General features: G+C 49.1%; 1 protein-coding gene across 4 annotated transcripts; it reads left to right on the forward strand.

Annotated features, from left to right (window-relative positions):
• On the forward strand, positions 900-20,181 carry TMEM39B (transmembrane protein 39B). Of its 4 annotated transcripts, XM_018057615.1 has the most exons (9): positions 900-1,048; positions 2,884-3,010; positions 3,516-3,735; positions 4,297-4,380; positions 4,687-4,841; positions 12,351-12,687; positions 14,210-14,397; positions 18,033-18,153; positions 19,737-20,181. In XM_018057615.1, exons 1-9 carry the CDS (start codon positions 1,045-1,047, stop codon positions 19,977-19,979), a joined length of 1,479 nt encoding a protein of 492 aa, XP_017913104.1. In that variant the 5' UTR covers positions 900-1,044; the 3' UTR covers positions 19,980-20,181. The 4 variants fall into 4 exon arrangements, with proteins under 4 accessions (XP_017913104.1, XP_005676775.3, XP_017913113.1 ...); XM_005676718.3 differs by lacking the exon at positions 900-1,048 and having other exon boundaries at positions 1,965-3,010; positions 19,737-20,178; XM_018057624.1 differs by lacking the exons at positions 900-1,048; positions 2,884-3,010 and adding an exon at positions 4,100-4,182 and having other exon boundaries at positions 3,626-3,735.

The following is a 20,747-nucleotide window of genomic DNA, read 5'->3' on the forward strand; positions in this document are numbered from 1 at the left end:
CAGCTCATTTATTGAGAGCTCCCTCTGTGTTAAGTGCTTGCCATACATCTTAACAGTAATGACGGCTAACATTTATCAAAACAGACTCTGTTCTACAAGCATTATTCCATTTAATCCTCATCAAGCCCTGTAAGGTGAAAGTTACCAGTAAAGAGCAAGAAACAGGACTCCCAAGTCTTGGAACTGGTAGAATCAGGATTTGAACTAATGTAGTGAAAGAAGGATATTCTTCCTCACATATTCTCAGAAGTGAGAAATAATGCTGAAGCTGAAGCTTCAATACTGTGGCCACCTGATGCGAAGGGCTAACTCATTAGAAAAGACCCTGACGCTGGGAAAGACTGAAGGCAGAAGAAGGGGACGACAGAGGATGAGGTGGTTCGATGTCCAAACTCGACGGACGTGAGTTTGAGCAAGTTCTGGGAGTTGGTGATGGACAGGGAAGCCTGACAAGCGGCAGTCCATGGGGTCGCAGAGTCAGACACGACTGGGCGACTGAACTGAACTGACCATCAGGAAGACTAGGTGGAAGACTGGATACGGCGGTAGAAGGAAAAGGGGGAAATGACTCCCAAGTTTTCATTGGGATGGACTAAGAGCAGTAAGGCCAAAGAGAAAGATGAAAGTCCAATTTGGGACGCGATCAGTTTGAGGAGCCAGTGGATCACTCATGGATGCAGGAACCAAGATGAGGTTCTGGCCCCTTCCCTCGGCCCTGAAAAGGTGCTAGGAGAAGGCAGGCAAGGGAAGAGATGGAGATAGGTTCTCCTCCCTCTCGGGTTTTCCAGCAGCATTTGCAGGAAGGGCGTGGGAGACCGCGAGACAAAGAGCGCGCGGCACTGCCTTTGTCCAGGGCGGTCCCTTTAAGAAGCGCGCTCTCAGCTTCTAGCCCGCCTTGTATGCAAATTTGGCGGCGGGGCGGGAGCGCGCAGCTGATACCCGGGGACTGGGCTGCGGCGGTTAGTCCTCTCCCGGCCGCCGTCGCCTCCGACATATTGCCCGCAGGAGCTGCGGCGGCGAAGCGGAGAGCGCCGGGGGGAGGAGATGGGTGAGCGGCACGGGTCCGGCTTGGCCCGGGAACGGGCGGGCCCCGGGGTCAGGATGGCCGGGCTGCTAATTGCTCCCCCACGCGGACGGGATCCCGGCGAGGGGAGGGGGTGGGGATGTTGGGCCCAGGGGGACCCCGCCCCCTCTTATTTTGCGGGTGGAGCTTCTGTTGTGGGGGCGGGACATTGGGGTGGGCGGGGCTTCTAAAATGCGGAGGTTCCTGGGGGCTTTGATGAGGACCCACTGTCCCGGGCTAGAGTGGGGCGGGGCTGCCGGTGGGCGTGGCCTTCATGCTAAGGGTGAAGCTCCTAGCCTGTAGGCCCTGGTACAGGGGCAAATTTTCTGGGCAGTAGGGGCTTTATACTGGGGAGGTGGGGCGGAAAGGAGACCTTTCAGATGAAGGGAGCCCCCTCTGGAGCCGGGCTTCTGGGCAGAGAGAGCTTCTATTGGCTTGTGGGCGGGTTTTCTGAGCTGACAATTGTGTGTAGGCGGGGCTTCTGGGCTGAGAGGCTATATGTGGGTGCAGAGCTTCTAAAGAGAGGAAGAGTGGGTGTGGGTAGAGCGTTTGGACTGAGGGTGCCTGTGTGGGGTTTTCTAAGCCAGGTACAGTAGCACATGAACAGAACTTTGGCGCTGCTGGGGCTAGTTGCGGGCAAAGTTCCTGGACAAGAACTTTTTTGGAAACGTTGGGGTAAAGCTTCCAGGCAGAAAAGCTAGGGCAAGGGGTGTGTGTGTCTGTGGAGGCTGCTGTGCGGTCATGAGGAGATATGAACAAGGCTTTAACTTTGGGCTTCCCAGGTGGTTCAGCGGTAAAGAATCTGCCTGCCAATGCAGGAGTCACAGGGTTGATCCCTGGGTTGGGAAGATCCCTGGAGAATGAAATGGCAACCCATTCCAGTAGTCTTACCTGGGAAATCCGGTGGGCAGAGAAGCCTGGCAGGCTACAGTCCATGGGGTCTCACTGAACACACACATTAACTTTCAGAAACGACTTAAGTGACTGAGCACACACATAACTTTAGGACTGCGGTGGTGCCTAGGAGCTTTGTGCAGGAGCTTTTTGCAGGACCTGGGAGCTTGGGTTAAATTGCTGAGCCGAGAGAAAGAGGTTGTAGGTCTGTGTTAGGTTCACAACCATGCCATTCTCCCTTGACACTTGCTCAGGCCCTAAATCCTGACTGTGAGAGTTCAGGATGCCCATTAAGCCAGATCTTGGGTCCTGGAGGAATTGTAAGCCTACAGGGACTTGTAGTAGTATCCCAAAGGAGCTGCGTATACCAGCTCGAAGAGCACAGAACCCAGACCCCCATACCATCTGTGACTCTGTGTAAACTGAATTTACTAATCTGGGTAATCTACCTTGCAGGACTCATTCCCTCATCAACATGTTGTTATTGAGCACTTACTCTTAGGCTGGGCACTGTGGTAGAGGGAGGGGATACAGCAGTGAAAGAGACTGACCTCCATTCCAGTGGAAAAGATAGGCAGAAAATATGTTAACAAATGAATAAGATGAAGAATGAACTGTGAAAAGAAAAATGGAAATAAGATAGAGAGTTAAGGAGGCAGATACCTACAGAATGGCAGGGAATGCTGTACTCTAGAGAGTACAGCAAGCACAGAAGGTAGCAGTAAGCTTGGTTTGCTCAAGGAGAGAAAGACCAGGCTGGCTGAAGCATGGGGTCAAGGCAGAGAATGGCAGGAGATGTGTTTGAAGCGGTAGGCGGGGGAACCGATCATGGGTCTCTGGGATTGAGGGACGAAATGAGACACCAGGTTGTTATCCTTGATATATGCCTTCTGGCTTGAGGATCTACCTTATGTTGAGCCCCGCAGGAGGACGAAGAGGTCCCAACAGGACATCCTACTGTCGAAATCCACTCTGTGAGCCAGGATCCTCTGGGGGCTCGGGTGGGGGCCACACTTCCAGCGCGTCGGTCACCAGTGTCCGTTCCCGCACCAGGTAAACTACTTGCTGTCTCTTGTACTTCCCTGTGGGCTCAGAGGAGCAGTTTGGACAGAGCTCTCCCTGACTGAGCCCTAGGATGTGATACCCCAGATGCCAGATGGGGGCTTAAAGGGCAGGGAGCAGCAGAAAAGTCCCTGGGTGAGGGCGGTCCCTGGGACAGACACCTTGGGACATAGTATAATAAACCCAAAGGCCTGGATTCCACTCACAGTTCTGCTCCTAATTCACTGGTGGCTTGGACAAGTTGTCTTCCCTCTCTGGGCCCCCTTCTCCTCACCTTTCCTTTCCTTCCTGGGGAATGTTGGAAAGCCTGAAAAAGATGAGGGAGGGATAGGGAAAGGCTCTGTCAGCTTCTTTGAGAGGCAGAAGAAGTAGGAGGACTCCATCCATCCTTGCTGCCAGCTGCTTTTCTGAGCCTGCCCCACGGTCCTGTGCCTCAGAAGCCCCTCTTGGTAGGGTTCTCCAGTCAGCTTCTGATGTTGTACCCTCTCACCCCCAGGAGCAGTTCGGGGACGGGCCTCGCCAGCCCTCCACTGGCCACCCAGACTGTCGTGCCCCTGCAGCACTGCAAGATCCCTGAGCTGCCAGTCCAGGCCAGCATTCTGTTTGAATTGCAGCTCTTCTTCTGCCAGCTCATAGCCCTCTTCGTCCACTACATCAACATCTATAAGACAGTGTGGTGGTATCCGCCCTCCCACCCGCCCTCCCACACCTCCCTGGTAGGTGCCCAGCTAGGCCCCGCTGTGTGTGCGTGTATGTGAGCGAGTGACACATTTGGTTTCAGTTTAGCTTATCTCGTCCAGCACCCTGTGTGTTTGGCCTCACACTGGGCATGGGAGGTGTAAAAGGAACCGATGACATCTGAACACTCACCCCGATGTGCTCAGCACCACTCTACACACCGTAAGGGCAGCAGAGATGAATCTGACTCAGATTTTGTGTCAAGGAGCACAGAGTCTTAAGTCCTGTGGGGGAGCAGGCATACATGGTTATTTCAAGGAGAGGAATGAGCTCTGTGCAGGAGCGGGGCAGGGGCTGGGTGAGCAGAGCAGGAGGGCTCACACGCCACTCTCTTGTCTCCAGGGACTGTCCCACTTCCCTCCTCTGGGTCCTGTTCCACTCCTCTAGGTATTTTCCTGGTCTGACTCAGCTGGAGGCCTGTGAAGGTCAGAGAGTGGGGACAGTCCCAATGGAAAGGACTGGGCAGGGGGAGGTGGGCACATGAAAAGCCCACATATGGGCAGGGGGCCCACGTGAACCCCAGCCTCTGCCCCCGACAGAATTTCCACCTGATCGACTTCAACTTGCTAATGGTGACCACCATCGTTCTGGGCCGCCGCTTCATTGGGTCCATCGTGAAGGAGGTGATTGGGTCCCAGAGGCTGGCCCGGGGACGTTGGGACTCCCCTTTACCCCCTGGGGGCACCACGGAGGCATTCCCAGCCCTTGATCCCTGAGGCCTTTCCTTGGGGGCTCCCTTTGAACTCGGCTGAAGAGTGTTCATCCTGTTGGCTCTTGGAGTTTTCTGGGTGTCCAGGGAAAGGATTTGCCATGACAGGTTCTGCCCACCCTGCAGGGGAGGGAATCATGGGCCATGCTGGGTGGGATTTGGGCACAGCCCCCATGACCTCCATCCAAGGCCCCATCCCGTCCTATCTCCCCTGACCCAGGCTTCTCAGAGGGGGAAGGTCACCCTCTTTCGCTCCATCCTGCTGTTCCTCACCCGTTTCACCGTTCTCACGGCAACAGGCTGGAGTCTGTGCCGCTCCCTCATTCACCTCTTCAGGACCTACTCCTTCCTGAACCTCCTGTTCCTCTGCTATCCGTGAGTACCCGTCACTTCACCCCTCACTGCCCAGCACCTGCTCCTGACCTCTGCCCCAAGAGTTGCTGGGCCCCGGGCCCCCCGTGCCCAGCCGACACGCAGGCAGCGACAGAACCTTCTCACACTGTCCAATAGCACCACCCTGAGACTAGGATGATTACCCTTCTTTTGCAGGAGCAGAAACTGAGCTGGCAGGCCTAATTGCCCCAAGGTGCCATTGAAGGCGAGGTCAGAAGGGGGCTCAGATCTGGGTGTGTCGCCCACAGCTCCAGAGCAGGGATGCACAGGCTTCGTCTTGCTCTCTCTTCTTTCCTCTTTCTCTGTTTCTTTCTGTTTCTTTGTGCGTCTTGGTGTTTGTGTAACCTCTCGGTGCCTCCCCCAGGTCTGTGTGCATGCACACATCTGTGTGTGTGTGCGTGTTTCTGTGTGGATGTCTGTGAATGAAGCGTGTGTGTGCATGCATGTGTGTCTTCACATGCATATCTGTATGTCTGTCTGTCTGTTTACTTTGCTCACCCTCTTCTTCCATCTTGCAAGAACCCAGATAGTTGAGGATGGGAAGACAGTTTCTGGGAGAAGCCCAGGCCTGCCCCTTCCTGGCCTGGAATTGGGGAGAGCTTTGGCAAGATCTCCACCCTGGCTGTTCCTGGGGCAGGCTCCTGGCTGCCAGGGCATTCACAGTCATTTCCCAACCCCTGGGCTTTCTGGATCATGAACTTCTTCAGGCCAGTCCATCTCTGTTCCCTGGGAAACTCCTCTCTCTCTCCCCTGCATGACCAAAAGGGCACTGTCATGATCGGAGCCCAGTCACACTTGCTTCAGTTATAACTGGGTTTTAATTGTCAGAGGTATGTGTCATATAAAAATATTAAACTTTACAGAGGCTTTTAACATAGAAAATGAAAATCCCACATAATCTCAGTCCTCTAGAAAACTGTGTTTTGCAGTGTGTCCTTCCACATTTTTCCTGTGCAAGTACACACACATACGTTTTTTTAAAACAGAAGTGGGATTAATCCCTATGCATGATATTGTATAATTTATTACATTTTCTCATGGTCATAAAAGGTGGATATTTTTCCATGGCACTATATATGGGTCTGTCTCATTTTTTTATTGGCCTCATAGTATTCCATAGGACTTCCCTGGTGGCTCAGATGGTAAAGCGTCTGCCTACAATGCAGGAGACCCAGGTTCAATCCTTGGGTCGGGATGAGCCTCTGGAGAAGGAAATGGCACCCCATTCCAGTACTCTTGCCTGGAAAATCCCATGGATGGAGGAGAGTGGTAGGCTGCAGTCCATGGGGTCGCAAAGAGTCGGGGCTACGACTGAGTGACTTCACTTCTTTACTTCACAGTATTCCACTGAATAGACTTTCCATCGTGTGTTTTGTTTTGTATTCTATTGGTGGATTTTTGAGTTGTTTCTAGCTTTTCTCTGTTGAAAACAGCGAGGTAGGAGACATTCTTCTCCATACATCTTTGCACATTTATCCAATATTTCTGTATAGCAGATTCCCCAAAGTAGAATTACTGCACCAAAAGGCATGCTTTACATTATAGATAGATACTAACAAATGGTCCTCCAGGGTTGTACTGAAAGAAATGTTAAAAATTGCCTTAATTCAGCCCTTTCTGGACACTACTCAAATGTTACCCAGTGTTCATGTTTTGCTTTATTTTATATTATTTAACTTTTTGAGTTTGTATTAATATGAGACAAGTATATATAATGTATGATCAAATCCAGTAGTGCTAAAAAGCTGATGATGGGAATTCCCTGGTGGTCCAGTGGTTAGGACTTCAATTTCACTGCCAAGGGCACAGGTTCGATCCCTATTTGAGGAACTAAGAGCCTGCAAGCCATGCAGTGCAGCTAAAAACAACTTATGATGGAAAACAGCCTTTAACTCTACCCTCCAGATTTTTAGTCCCACTTCTCATAGGCAACCTCTTTCACGGTTTCTGGTTTTAAGTGTTTTTTGAGTCACCTCCATAATTCTAATGTCCTTGTGCTTTTGTTTATTTCTTTAAATATTTATTGATTGATTTCATAGTGGGGTAATAGGTTTACATCATTAAAATTGCAAAATGTATAAAAGAATGTAGAATGATAAATCCTTCCTTTGACTCCTCTTTCCCAGCTACTCCCCCGTTTCCCTTCTGAGGGGTAACCGCCAGTGTTTCTGGTTTCTTATATATCCTGGAAAAAAATGAATGTTCTTTATATACAAGCATACCACACACACACACAACACACACACGTACACACCCCTACATGCACATGTCCATCAATTTCCTGCAATGACAGTTGAAGGTTTAGTTCACCTTCTATCCATGCTGTTCCTAGTATTTGACAATTATTATTATTTTCAGTTTCCTATTGGTCCTCTTTTTCAATAATATGAGTGTCAGTATTTTTTATTCCATCAGCAGTAGTCAGTGTCTTAATCCCTTGTTGTAAGAATATTGTATTCAGAGCCCTACCCATCAATTCTTTTCCTCCCCTCTTCCTCGTATCACTTCCTGGCAGCTGTACTCTGTTGTCACATTTGACATTTGACATTCACATTCTCCTACATGGAAGACATGTTTAAGTCTTCCATTCTTTGGGCTAATTCTAAAGATTAAAAACCAATAAGTGGCCTTGATATTTTTATGAGTATGAGGCTGTTATTCACTGCAGGACTGAGTAGTGTGCATAGAAAGATATTCTTTCTCTAGTTCCTGAATTCTAATCTTGGGCCTCATAAAAAAAGAATGTTCCTAGTGTCAAGGGCAAATGGTTTCTCTTTCCTTACATGTCATCAATTGCTTAAAATCATGCCACATTTTAGTTTGCTTCATATTTAGATTGTAACTTTCTCATATAGCTGTTATTTTTCTTGGAGCTTCTAATCGCCTTTATTTTTCCTCCTTGACAAAAGAATGATGGGCCTTCAACGTATCCTCAAGTTTATCCAGCCTGTCAGTCATGCTACCTGTTGCCTAGAGTCCATATTTCCCCCCAGAGACATCCCTCCTGGAGCCCTCCATCCTCCTGCTCCAGTCTGGAGTGGCTGCTCTTTAGGCCTGCTGTACAGCTCTCAGCCTGGGACTTTCCTTCGCTGCCCTTCTGTGTTGGATCTACTGTCTCCTGGATCCCATGTCTTCCTCTTTCTTGGTTTTCTCCCTTATTTTGCTGGAGTGCATTATCACCAGGTAATTTCCTTAACAAGGGGTATGTGGGAGGTATATACATTCTTTTCCTAGCATGTCTAAAAATATCTTTATTCTGCCCTCATACTTGATTGATGGTTTGGTCTAATATAGATTTTCAAGTTCAAATTCATATTCTCTCAGAATTTTGAAGATGTTGCTCCATTGTCTCTAGCAGCCAGTGTTTCTAATGAGAAATCTGATGCTAGTTTGATTCCAGTTACTTTGTAGAAGACTTGTTTTTCTCCTTTCTAAAAGCTTTTAAGAATATTCTGTTTATCTTTTTATTATTTGAAATTTCACAAGAATGTGTCTGATGTGGCGCTTTTGTCGTTCCATCTTATCAGTACTTTAGGACTTTTTTAACCCTGAGGTTTGGGTGTCTCTTCAAGTCAGGGAAATTGTCTTCTACTATTTCTTTGATAATATCTCCCCTTCCATTTTTTTCTGTTCTAAGACTTCTCTTCATCGGATGGTAGACCTCATAGATTGGTCATCTGTTTCTCTTACACTGTCCGTCATACCTTTCATCTCTCTCCCTTTCTTCCTCTCCTTTCCTCCCTCCCCTCTTGATTTCTCTCTCTTTCTCTAGCTATCTTTCTCTCTCTCTCTTTACTTTGCCTTTAGGGGGATTTTCTCAACTTCATCTTCCAGCTTTTTTATTGGGATTTTTTTCGGCAATCTTATTTTTCATCTCTGAGGCCTCTTTGTTTTCTGATTGATCTTTTCTCATAGCATTCTGTGCTTGGTTTTAAAGTCTCTTGTGTCCCTTCAATTTTGTCCTTCCGCTGAATCAGCTTTCCTGTTTCATGCTGCTAGTTTGCTAAGTATAGTTACTTTCTTTGGTTGTCTGGTTACAATTCAGAGTGGAGGCTGATCCTGCCTTCTGAGATGACCCACACTCTGTGGAGTGTTTTTCTCTAAATAAATCCGCTTCTTACCGGAAGAAGAATTTTTTAAAGTTGAGGACTGAGTAGCTTGGAATGCCTTTTTTTCTCTCTCTACCATTGTATACCTGAATGGGAGGTTTGACTGGGAGTTCTGAGTATGTGGGCAGGGCACACTGGCTGGTATACTTTGCTCTAGGACCAGTGAGTAAGGTGCTAGTTGTTAGGCTATGGGCCCCCATAGTCGAGAAAGGGAAGAGAGGTATTACTCTGGAATGCCCCCATTGAAGACCTCAATTCCCAGTTTATTCAGTTTCTTTAGGGAAGAATTTTTCAGGACGGGTTGTGTAAGTTGTGTAGGAGAATAAAGGGAATGACTCATGAATACAGATTGTTTTTAATCCAGTTTGTTCAGCCCTGCTTCTCACTTCTACCCTCGATCAAAGGTGCCCACTTCAAGCCAGTCTCTGCTGGGTCACTCTAGACAGATCAGCTCCTGCCCGCAGCATAGCCCTCTCATGACGAATCTAGCCCTACACTATCTAGTTTAGTAATTTCTAGCTGCCTATTGTTATTAAACATTTAAAATAGGCTAGTTTTAATTGAAATGTACTATTGGTGTAAAATATACTCTAGATTCTGAAGACTTAGCACAAAAAAACAAAAAGGAAGTAAAATATCTCATATATATCACAAATAATCATTTTATATGTTGAAATGACAATATTTTATATATATTAGGTTAAATAAAAGAGTATAAAGTTAATTCTTATTTCATCGTGGCTACTAGAAAATGTAAAAGTATATATGTGACTCATATTTCTGTTGGACATGCTGCTGAAGACGATGACTGCGTCATTTGTCAACATGCTTCCATCTGCCATCTAAGTTTGTCAGAATCAGTTATGTACTGATAACCCCCACTCCCGTCCTTTTTGCTGATATGGATTTATTTTCTACTTTTCTTTATTTACTTTCTACATGGATACTGTCACATCTTGGATGGAGAGGATGAAAGAGAATGCATGTGAAGATGTTTCTAACTTTTGACCTGTCAGAGCAGCCATTAGCTGTTATCGAATAATGTAGCTGTATCTGCACTTCCTAGCGGCAAAGCCAAGGACAGTTCTTAAGTACTTGTCCTTAAGTTGGAGTCTGAGCCCTTGTGTGTTCGTGTAGGTGCCCACCCCCTCATTCCCACCGAGTATCCTGAGGAGTGCTTTGGGAATCCCATTTCAGTGTTCTTTTCTGTCCCACAGAATCACTGGCCTCTTTCTTTTCTAAACAAAATTGTACTGCTCTTCTACTCTGCGCCAGACACCATGCTGGGCATTGTTACGAAGATTAACAATTAAAGAGTATTTATGAAAACGTTAGCATAATAGAGAATCAGTACAAGCTATGTCAATTAAAGCAAGTTAAGGAAACCGAGGCTCATAGAGGTTATATGCTGCTGCTGCTGCTAAGTCGCTTCAGTCGTGTCCGACTCTGTGCGACCCCATAGGCGGCAGCCCATGAGGCTCCCCGGTCCCTGGGATTCTCCAGGCAAGAACACTGGAGTGGGTTGCCATTTCCTTCTCCAGTGCATGAAAGTGAAAAGTGAAAGTGAAGTCACTCAGTCATGTCCGACTCTTAGCGACCCCATGGACTGCGGCCCAGGAGGCTCCTCCATCCATGGGATTTTCCAGGCAAGAGTACTGGAGTGGGGTGCCATTGCCTTCTCCGAGAGGTTATATAGTTTGTCCTAAATTATAGCACTAGTAAGTGGCAGAGCTGGGGTTTTAACACTGGCCTGTTTGATCCCAAAGATTATGCTCTTGACCAAAATTCTCTGTTAACTAATGCTGTGCTGTGCTTAGTCGCTCAGTCATGTCCAACTGTTTGCGACCCCATGGACTGGAGCCTGCCAGGCTCCTCTGTCCATGGGGATTCTCCAGGAAAGAATACTGGAGTGGGTTGCCATGCCCTTCTCCAGGGGATCTTCCCAACCCAGGGATTGAACCCAGGTCTCTCACATTGCAAGTGGATTCTTTACCATCTGAGCCACCAGGCAAGCCCTATCTGTTATCTTACTTGAATCTTAATGCAGGGAAAGTAGTAACATTCCCATTAGATAGATCAGAAAGCAAAAACCCAAAGAGGCTAATATATGAGTGCCTAAGAACACTATATCCCCTCTTGGAAGTTCAGAATAAGGGAAGAGAACATTACTATAGATAAGAAAAAGTAGAATTTTCATTGGCTGTAGCTCCTGGTGGCAGCCCAGGGACCCTTCTGGAGCTGTCTGAGGACCTGGGGAAACTGAGAGGCCCTAAGGGCTTCCCAGGTGGCACTAGTGGTAAAGAGCCTGCCTGCCAATGCAGGAGACATAATGAGACATGGGTTCTATCCCTGAGTCGGGAAGATCCCCTGGAGGAGGGCATGGCAACCAGCTCCAGTATTCTTGCCTGGAGAGTCCCATCGAAAGAGGAGCCTGGTAGCCTATAGTTCACAGGGTTGCAAAGAGTCCAACGCGACTGAAGCGATGTAACGTAGCATAAGCTAAAACGAGGAATGCCTGTAAAGAGAACCTGTAAGGACGTTCCATGTGCTGTGCCTGGCAGTTACCTGCTTTAGTTATCTACTCTTCCTAGCTATGAGTCGTCTAATTTCCTCCTTAAATTATATTAGCCACACACTCCATCCCTTAACTTAAGCCTCAGAAGGAGTTTATACTGTTTAAGGGCCTATTTCAGTGCCTAGTACATAATAGACACACAACAAATACTGTTGCTGAACTGTCCCCCTCTGTAAACTTAAGAGCTGCCCTTATAGGCATCCTTGGCCACATCTACCTCTCTTTTGTGGTACCATGTACATTTTTAATTAATGAATTGCTTTTAGTGTTTGTTGAGTGTCTGTCTTGATCTCGGGTACCAGACAGTTCCAGATTTGAACCCCAGCTCTATAACTTCCTTACTAACTGTGTGACTTTTCCAAAGCCACTCCTCCACCTCTCTGAACCACAGCTTCCTCTGCTGAAAAGGGCACAAAATAAGAGTCCCTAACACAGAGTTAGGAGAAACAGAAGAGAGTGCGTGTAAAGCACTTAGTGCAGCGTCTGGAGCTCAGGATGTGCCCAGGGAATGAGTGCTGTCATGACTCCCGCTGGACAGCAGTAGACTCGGAGGGCTGAGACTCGGGTCTTGCCTCCTACCGTATTCCCCCCACTCCATACAGGGCTTGTTCCGTGTGCAGGGCTAACAGGGGTGTTGAATGACTGATCACTGGCTGGGAGGCTGGATAGCTTTAAGGACTGGTAGAACTCCCCTCGGAGCAGCCAGGAGAGCTAAAGCCCAGGGAGGAAAGAAGATTCCTTGGGTGGTTAAGGGTTGGGATCCTGGCCCATGGCCAGGCCTGCCCTGACCACTGTCTTCCCCAGCAGGTTTGGGATGTACATTCCGTTCCTGCAGCTGAACTGTGACCTCCGCAAGACAAACCTCTTCAGCCACATGGCCTCCATGGGTCCCCGGGAGGCGGTTAGTGGCCTGGCGCGGAGCCGGGACTACCTGCTGACACTGCGGGAGACGTGGAAGCAGCACACGAAGCAGCTGTACGGCCCCGATGCCATGCCCACCCACGCCTGCTGCCTGTCGCCCAGCCTCATCCGCAGCGAGGTGGAGTTCCTCAAGATGGACTTCAACTGGCGCATGAAGGAGGTGCTGGTCAGCGCCATGCTGAGCGCCTATTACGTGGCCTTTGTGCCGGTCTGGTTCGTGAAGGTGCGTAGCTTAGCGCAGAGAGAGGAGGGGTCTGCCCGGGACCCCTCCTGCTGCCTCCAGGAGCCCTCCTGCTTGCAGAAACGAGGTTGCTGCTCTTGATGAGATTCCCATCTGTTCTCTCGAGGGCCGGAGTGACTACTGCCTCCCTTTAATTTATTTATATATTTTTTAAACTTTTTCGTTTGTATTAGGGAGAAGGAAATGGCAGCCCACTCCAGTATTCTTGCCTAGAGAATCCTGTGGACAGAGGAGCCTGGTGGGCTGCTGTCCATGGGGTCGCAGAGTCGGACACGACTGAAGCGACTTAGCATGCATGCATGCATTGGAGAAGGAAATGGCAACCCACTCCAGTGTTCTTGCCTGGAGAATCCCAGGGATGGGGGAGCCTGGTAGGCTGCTGTCTATGGGGTCGCACAGAGTCGGACACGACTGAAGCGACTTAGCAGCAGCATAGCAGATTAACAATGACGCAGCCATTTCAGGGGGACAGCAAAGGGACTCAGCCATACATGCACATGTATCCCTTCTCTCCCAAACTCCCCTCCTGTCCAGGCTGCCATGTAACACTGAGCAGAGTTCCCTTTGCTGCACAGTAGGGCCTTGAGGGTTATCCATTTTGAATATATAGCAAGACAGACATGTCAATCCCAAATGCCTCCATTTCAGAGTGGAAAAAACAAGGCTTGCCGACCGAACGTGGCCCACACAAGGTCACCCAGCCAGTGAGGGGCACACAGCATGGTTGTTCACGATACTTAAAAACAGAAAGGAGTCACTTTGTATTCCAGTGTGGCTGTTTCGGCCCAGGCACGTCACAGCATCCCACTCTATCATTAAGTCCAAAAGCCAGATTCATCCAGATCTGGGTGACTCCAAAAGCCTATGCTCCCCCTCTGGCTTGTGCCGCCTTCTGGGAAGGCACATCCCTAGCCAGCTCGTCACATTTCTCCCAAGATGGGCTGCACTGATGGATTGGGGGTTGAGAAGACTTCATGTCTGTTGGGCAAAATGCTAGAGCTTTCTTGAGTAGTAGTATCCTCCTCACGCCTCTCAGAGGTGGCTACTCTTGTCCTCATTTGCCAGATGAGGCAACTAGACTGCAGAGAAGTAAAGTGACTTGCCCAAGGTCACATAGTGACTAAGCAGCGGAGCCAAGATTTGAGCTCATTTCTGTTGAATCCCAGGACCTGTTCTCTGGCTCAGAGTGAGAGTAATTTTTCTTTGTAGAAAACTGAGGACTCTTGCCTTCTAGGTTGGCCCACACTCTGTGAAGTGTATTTCTCTCTAAATAGATCTATTTCTTACCCCCCCCCCCAAAAAAAAAAGAGAAAGCTGAGTAGTGGGCTCAGGGTTTAAGCCCATGATTGAGCTGCCTTTGTTAGGTGTTTGATCTTTGGTGTCAGGGCACCCTGAGGTCTGTCTGGGGCTGTCCTGATCTCCGAGGAAAGAGGGAGTCAGGGAAGGGGATGGCGTGAGGCCGTTACGGGTGTCTGTGGTCTCACTCACCTCCCGCTGCCTCCAGAACACACATTACTATGACAAGCGCTGGTCCTGCGAGCTCTTCCTGCTGGTGTCCATCAGCACCTCGGTGATCCTCATGCAGCACCTGCTGCCTGCCAGCTACTGCGACCTGCTGCACAAGGCCGCTGCCCACCTGGGCTGCTGGCAGAAGGTGGACCCGGCGCTGTGCTCCAACGTGCTGCAGCACCCGTGAGTCTGCCCTTCTCTGCTTAACCCCAGCCCCACCCCGCCCTTGCCATCAGCTCATTCAGTCAGCCAGCAAATAGTTACTGAGCATGTCTTGTATGCTAAGCCTCATAGCCAGAGTAGAATATGGCAGGGCCCAGGAAGGACATGCCCCCTGTCGCTGGGTACCTTGCAGTGTCTTGGAGATAGGAAGGGAGCAGGTAGTAAATTCCTAGACTCGTTGACTTTCTCATTCGCTGACTTACGTACTCACTGCTTGGCTGATGTGCTTGTTCATTTGTTACTTCCCTCCTCCCGCTCACTCATCCATCCAGTCATTGGCTCGTCTACTCTTTCAGCAAGCGTTGCGTCTACCTCATCCATCCCAGGCTTGGTGCTGTGTTTTACACAAAGGAACTTGGACTTTGACCTCTAGGCAGAGGGGAGCTATGACGGTTTTTGAACAGTGGAGGGGTCCATTCCAAGATGTGCCTTAAGGAAACCTTAGTTTGGTTAACAGGATATGGTGCTGTGTTCGTTGATGACATAACCTGGCCAGGGAAGTAGAGCCGCAGGAGGCAAGAGCTGAGATGAGACCCCTTGAGGATTACACCGGCAGGTGTGCGTGATAAGCATGTACACAGGGTTAGGTTGAGTGGGGTAAAAGAGGCCCAGCTGCAGGATGGCACTGGAGTCAGAGCAGAGGCCAATGTCCCTGCGCTCAGGAGCCCTAAGGGGCTGGACTGTCCTCCCCTCAGCCTGGCCCCTCCTTCCTGGTGCTTAGCATTTCTACAGCCTTTCTTCATAGTATTTTCACCCCAGTTACGCTAATTTTTCTGTCTGTATTCTCCCATTAGACTGGAAGCTCCTCGAGGCTGGGACCACCCGTATCACATCTGAGTCTTGTGCCCAGCACGAGGCCTGGCAGAGAAGAGGCCCCTAGACGGGTTTGTAGAGGGAGGCCACAGAGGCTCAGGCTCCTGATGTTGGCCCTCCGTGCCAGTCAAGGTCCCTCCTCTATCCAGGTGGTCCAGAAAGCAGATGGGTATTGCCAAATGGGCCAAAGTAGGGCTTGGCTTAGCTTAAGGTTCTGAGAGAAGGGTAAAAGAGAATGATAGTACATGGCTAAATACAAGGATAAGCCTGTCCATGGCTCACCATGATCTGCAGGTAAGATCCAAGCTCCTTCACATGGCATCTCATGATGAACTGGCTCCTGCCAGCCTTTTTTGCTCCATTTCTCCCCCCTAACCCGACTTATCTTCTGCTCCAGCCAGTCCCAGTCTCTTCAGATCCTCAAATTCTGTCTACTTCTGTACCCAGACTTTTGAATTTGATACGTGTTTTGCCTCGAATGGCCTTTCCAACTTTCCGTTCCTGCTTAATTCTTATTCATCGTCTAGCACGTGGCTTCCTCCAGGAGCCCTTTTCCTGACCCCCTCCAGGACAGGTTCAGTGTCCCTGCTCTGCCTCCACCACCCGCACAGAACTGTGAGCATTGCACCTAACACTTTCTGCTGTGTTTGCTTGGTTACTTGCCCATCATTCCAGGACTAAAACTCTTGGAGGTCAGGGTCCTTGTCTGTCAAGCACTTAGCCATCTCCTCACTCCTGGCAAAATGCCTGGCTTGTGATTGGTCCACAGCAGATCTTTTGTGTTTTTTATGTATAGTTGTTTTGTTGTGTTTTTTTTTTAAGGTAAAATTTCCATACAGTTGAAATGTTTAAGTCTTAAAAAGTGCACAGTTCTTTGAGTTTTGATGAAAGGCATACACACCATGTAACCCATCCCTATCAAGATACAGAACATTGCTAGCCTATCAGAAAATTTCAGCCGATCAGAAAAGAATCAGAAAATTCCTCCTGGCCCTTCCCAAGGACCCCCTCTCTCTGGCAACCATCTTTCATTTCATTTCACCATAGGCTAGTTTTCTCTGTTCTACAACTTCACATAAAGTAAATCAGTAGATATTCTTGGGCCCAGCTTCTTTCATTCTGCAAATTCTCTGTGAGTTTCACCCATTTTATTACAGATGACATGGGTGTGTGTGTGCGCACTCAATTGTGTCTGACTCTTTTGCGGCCCCTTAGACTGTAGCCCTCCAGGCTCCTCTGTCCATGGGATTTTCCAGATTAGAATACCGGAGCTGGTTGCCATTTCCCTCTCCAGGGAATCTTCCCAACCCAGGGATCAAACCTGAGAAATAACATGGTAGCTGTATTTTAAATGAAAGAATCAATAGCTCAATGAGATTGAGCTTCTTGGAGACAGTGATTCTCAGTTAACTGGCCCAGGACGCTTTGGAGTTTCTGGGAGATCTCAAAGAACAATGGAAGAAAATTCAGTGGTCTCACAACCTTCTTCACATGCCCTGTGGGGGCCTCTGTGTGCCAGGCCTCTTGTGTGGCATGCTCTGAGGACACAGACATGAACTGGTCGCCATCCCTTCCCTTCAGTCCTCCCAGACTAGTGAGGGATACAGGGAAATAAATAAATGACAACACATTGGAGAAAGTGGACCAATAGCAGTAGCTTCAGAAACCATTTCAAAGATGCTGAACTCTGTGGGGAGTTTGACAAAGACTTTCTGAAGGATATTGGGTTTTGAAAGATGACATAGAGCCTGCCGGAGAAGGCAATGGCACCCCACTCCAGTGCTCTTGCCTGGAAAATTCCATAGATGGAGGAGCCTGGTGGGCTGCAGTCCATGGGGTCTCTAAGAGTCGGACAAGACTGAAGCGACTTAGCAGCACCAGCAGCATAGAGCCTGCCAGAAGGATAAGGTGTCAGAAAGGGCATGGCAGCTAGAGGGAGCACATTGATGGAGAGACAGGAGCAGTCAGGTATGCTGGAGGAACTAGAGGCAGTTCTGGGTGGCTTGAGCAGGCGCTGTGTGGTGCGGGTCATGGAAGGCCTTACAGGGCCTCGGAGGCCAGGACACACCCTCGGGGCTTGACTCCAAGGGCACCGGCAAGCCTTCAGAGGGTTTTGAGGAGAAACTAGTCAGGCTCATCTTGGTATTTTACAAAGACCACTTGGGCAGTTGCGCAGTGGAATGCCTGGAGGCTAGAAGTGAGGCTGACGGGAGGCTAGATGAAGAAAATGACCCCAGGGAAGAGGGAAAAGGGTTTTCTTGAAATCTGTCAGAGACATGAATGTCAGCCCTAAATCTTCTGATTCCAGTGCAATGAGTTTCTTGCGATTCTTAACCCATTTTACAGAAGAGGCAGCAGCTGCTGCTGCTAAGTCACTTCAGTCGTGTCCCAGTCTGTGCGACCCCATAGATGGCAGCCCACCAGGCTCCCCCGTCCCTGGGATCCTCCAGGCAAGAACACTGGAGTGGGTTGCCATTTCCTTCTCCAATGCATGAAAGTGAAAAGTGAAAGTGAAATCACTCAGTCGTGTCCGACCCTCCGTGACCCCCATGGACTGCAGCCTACCAGGCTCCTCCGTCCATGGGATTTTCCAGGCAAGAGTACTGGAGTGGGGTGCCATTGCCTTCTCCGAAGAGGCAGCTAAGACCCAGAAAAGGAAAGTCATTGTATCTACGTGACAGAAATGAGAGTAGAGCCCTGGTGGTTCCCCCATGCCCAGTCTGTCCGCATCTCCTCGTGTGGGTGAGCTGGACACAAGGAGCTCTGTTGGTCTGTGCCTCCAGGTGGACTGAAGAATGCATGTGGCCACAGGGAGTGCTGGTGAAGCACAGCAAGAACGTCTACAAAGCAGTGGGCCACTACAACGTGGCCATTCCCTCCGACGTCTCCCACTTCCGGTTCCACGTGAGTCTCCTCCACTGGGAAGGAGGGGTGGTGCCTGATCTTGAGGGCAGGAGGGTCAGCTGGGCAGGAAGGTGATGTCATAGCAAGAGAAGGCTATTTTCCATAGTTCCCAAATCTAAAATAAGAGAGTGCACCTGTGCAGTGCATAAAGACAGTCATACAGATGATCACTTGTCACTACAGCACACTTGGTACCCGATCTTTGAAAACTTTGGATGGAGAAGATAATACAATGAAAGGAGGGGTTCCTGGTGGTGAAAACCCTTACAGTCATCATTCTTACTGTGTGCCAGGCCCTGTGGTCAAACCCTCCCGTTCAGGCTTCATCAGAAAGAACCCTGTGTAAGAGAGAAGTACCTGGGCTATCCCAGTTTTCAGGTATTGAAATTGACTCAGAGAGTTTAACTTGTTCCAAGGATGCCTTACTGAGAAACCTGGGAATTACTGGTATTAACTCACAGACTCAGCACAATGAAAAGGGCTGCTCAAAATCATCTAGGCTGGTGAATTTCATTTACTTATTTTACTGTCAGAATCCTTTCTTCCAACACAGTCAAACTAAAGTTCAGTATATAGGACCTCACAGTGCAGCTCTGCTTGAAAGTGTTGGAACTCCCTTTACGTCCCGCTCAACACTCCAGTAGCTCCTAAAAGACCCCCCTGGAACCTGGGGCTCCAAGGAACACAGTTTGAAAAACCATAGGTCTGGCCTCATCTCTTTATTTCCCAGTAGAGAAACCTGAGGTCCAGACAGGAAGGGGACCTGCCCAAGGTCCTGCAGCTGCCGGGTGCAGAGCTGAGCCTGGCTTGCTGGTCTCCTGGGCTCCTGTTCCTTGCCACTCCTCCTCCCATCCTGTCATTAGCTCTTGAGGTGTAGGTACCTTGGCCCCTACAGAATCATGATCCCTGGACGTTGATCATTCTTTCAAATTGATCAGAAAGTTTTTCTTAGTCCTCTGTATTCTGCCTTGCCCTGTGCACGTCAGGTAAGAGTGATATGTGCCCATGTTCCCTGGAAGCTTCTGGCCTAGCTGAGGAATGCTGCACACGCAGTAGTAAAGGACTCAGGCTGTGGAGTCTATAATAACTTTACATGTCTCTGTCATAAAATGCTACATTGTTCAGGCCTGACAGTACCCAGAAGGTCACATACTGCTTTTCAACCAGAAAAAGTTTGATAGGACAAGCCAGACCTCTCAAGAAAAGCTTCTGAGAAAAGGTAGAAGTTGATCAGGATCTTAAACAACTATGTAGGAAGCAGTAGTCATCTTTTTTTTTTTTTAGCTGTACCCACGGAATGTGGGACCTTAGTTCTCTGACTACAGATCAAACCCATGCCCCCTGCATTGGAAGGTGGAGTTGTAACCAGTGGGCCACCGAGAAGTCCCAGGGAGGCAGTGGCCCACAAATAAAGGCAGATAGGTGACAAGGTCCATACCCAACCCCATGAAGTCCGACTCCCCACCCGAGTCTGCATGGGGCCCCAAGAGTTTGACCCCTTCATTGGCCACCCAGAACCCCCATCCAAGAGGCAGATTTCTGGAGCCTGCTTTCCAGTCCATGCCTACTCTCTTCCTGGGCAGTTCTTTTTCAGCAAACCCCTGCGGATCCTGAACATCCTTTTGCTGCTGGAGGGCGCGGTCATCGTCTACCAGCTATACTCCTTAATGTCCTCCGACAAGTGGCACCAGACCATCTCACTGGCACTAATCCTCTTCAGCAACTACTACGCCTTCTTCAAGCTGCTGCGGGACCGCCTGGTATTGGGCAAGGCCTACTCGTACTCGGCCAACTCCCAGAGGGACCTAGACCACCGGTTCTCCTGAGCCCCAGGACGACCCAGGGACAGCATTCAGGCTTCAGCCAGGGGCTCCCTGGAAAGTAGCTGTATGGGAGGGATGGGTGAGGGGCAAAAACAAAAACAAAAAAATCCACCAGAGCTTTGTATTTTTGTTACATACTGTTTCTTTCTTTGATAATTGATGTGATTATGAGGAAAAAAAATTCCTATTTTTATACTCCCAATAAGCCTGTGTCTTGTATTTCTTTCCCCTCTTGCCTGTCAGGCAGCAAGCAGAGGTGTGGGATTCTGGGCCAGCAAGCCCCACGTGTGCAGCCTTCTCCAGTGGAGAAAGGATGAGGAAACACCAGAGATCAAGGTAGCAGCGGTAGCTGCTGTATGCCAGAGGCTGTCCTCCATGTAGTACAGGGCTGTCCTTAATCCCATTTTTATGACAACCCTAGGAGGTAGGTGCTCTCCGTCCTATAGAAGAAAAACAGAAGCTTAGGGAGCTACAGTGACTTGCCCAAGGTAACACAGCTAGGAAGTAGTAGAGCTGGGCCCCAAAACCCTTTGAAAGATGACACTGCTATCCTGATGTGATGTCCTGATTCTCAGCACGCAGTCACTGAGACCCTGCTCCGTGCCAGGTACCACGGTAGATGGTGAAGATGCCAAGACACAGAAACAAACATGTCAATACACGCAGGTGATTATAACAGTTACAAGGTACAGAATGGCTCATGGGAGAGAACACTGAATACTCTCTGGACTTCTTGGAGGAGGGGTCAGTCTGAGTGTATCAGCCACTTCA

The sequence above is a fragment of the Capra hircus genome, chromosome 2, assembly GCF_001704415.2.
Source record: "Capra hircus breed San Clemente chromosome 2, ASM170441v1, whole genome shotgun sequence".
Classification (NCBI taxonomy): Eukaryota; Metazoa; Chordata; class Mammalia; order Artiodactyla; family Bovidae; genus Capra; species Capra hircus.

What these genes read in the sequence shown, in the direction of transcription:
- TMEM39B (XM_005676718.3), top strand. Translation starts at nt 2,841, where the DNA reads ATGCCTTCTGGCTTGAGGATCTACCTTATGTTGAGCCCCGCAGGAGGA. An exon ending in CGCCCTCCCACACCTCCCTG is followed by an intron (nt 3,736 to 4,296) that starts GTAGGTGCCCAG and finishes TGCCCCCGACAG; the next exon opens with AATTTCCACCTGATCGACTT. An exon ending in TGCCGGTCTGGTTCGTGAAG is followed by an intron (nt 12,688 to 14,209) that starts GTGCGTAGCTTA and finishes CGCTGCCTCCAG; the next exon opens with AACACACATTACTATGACAA.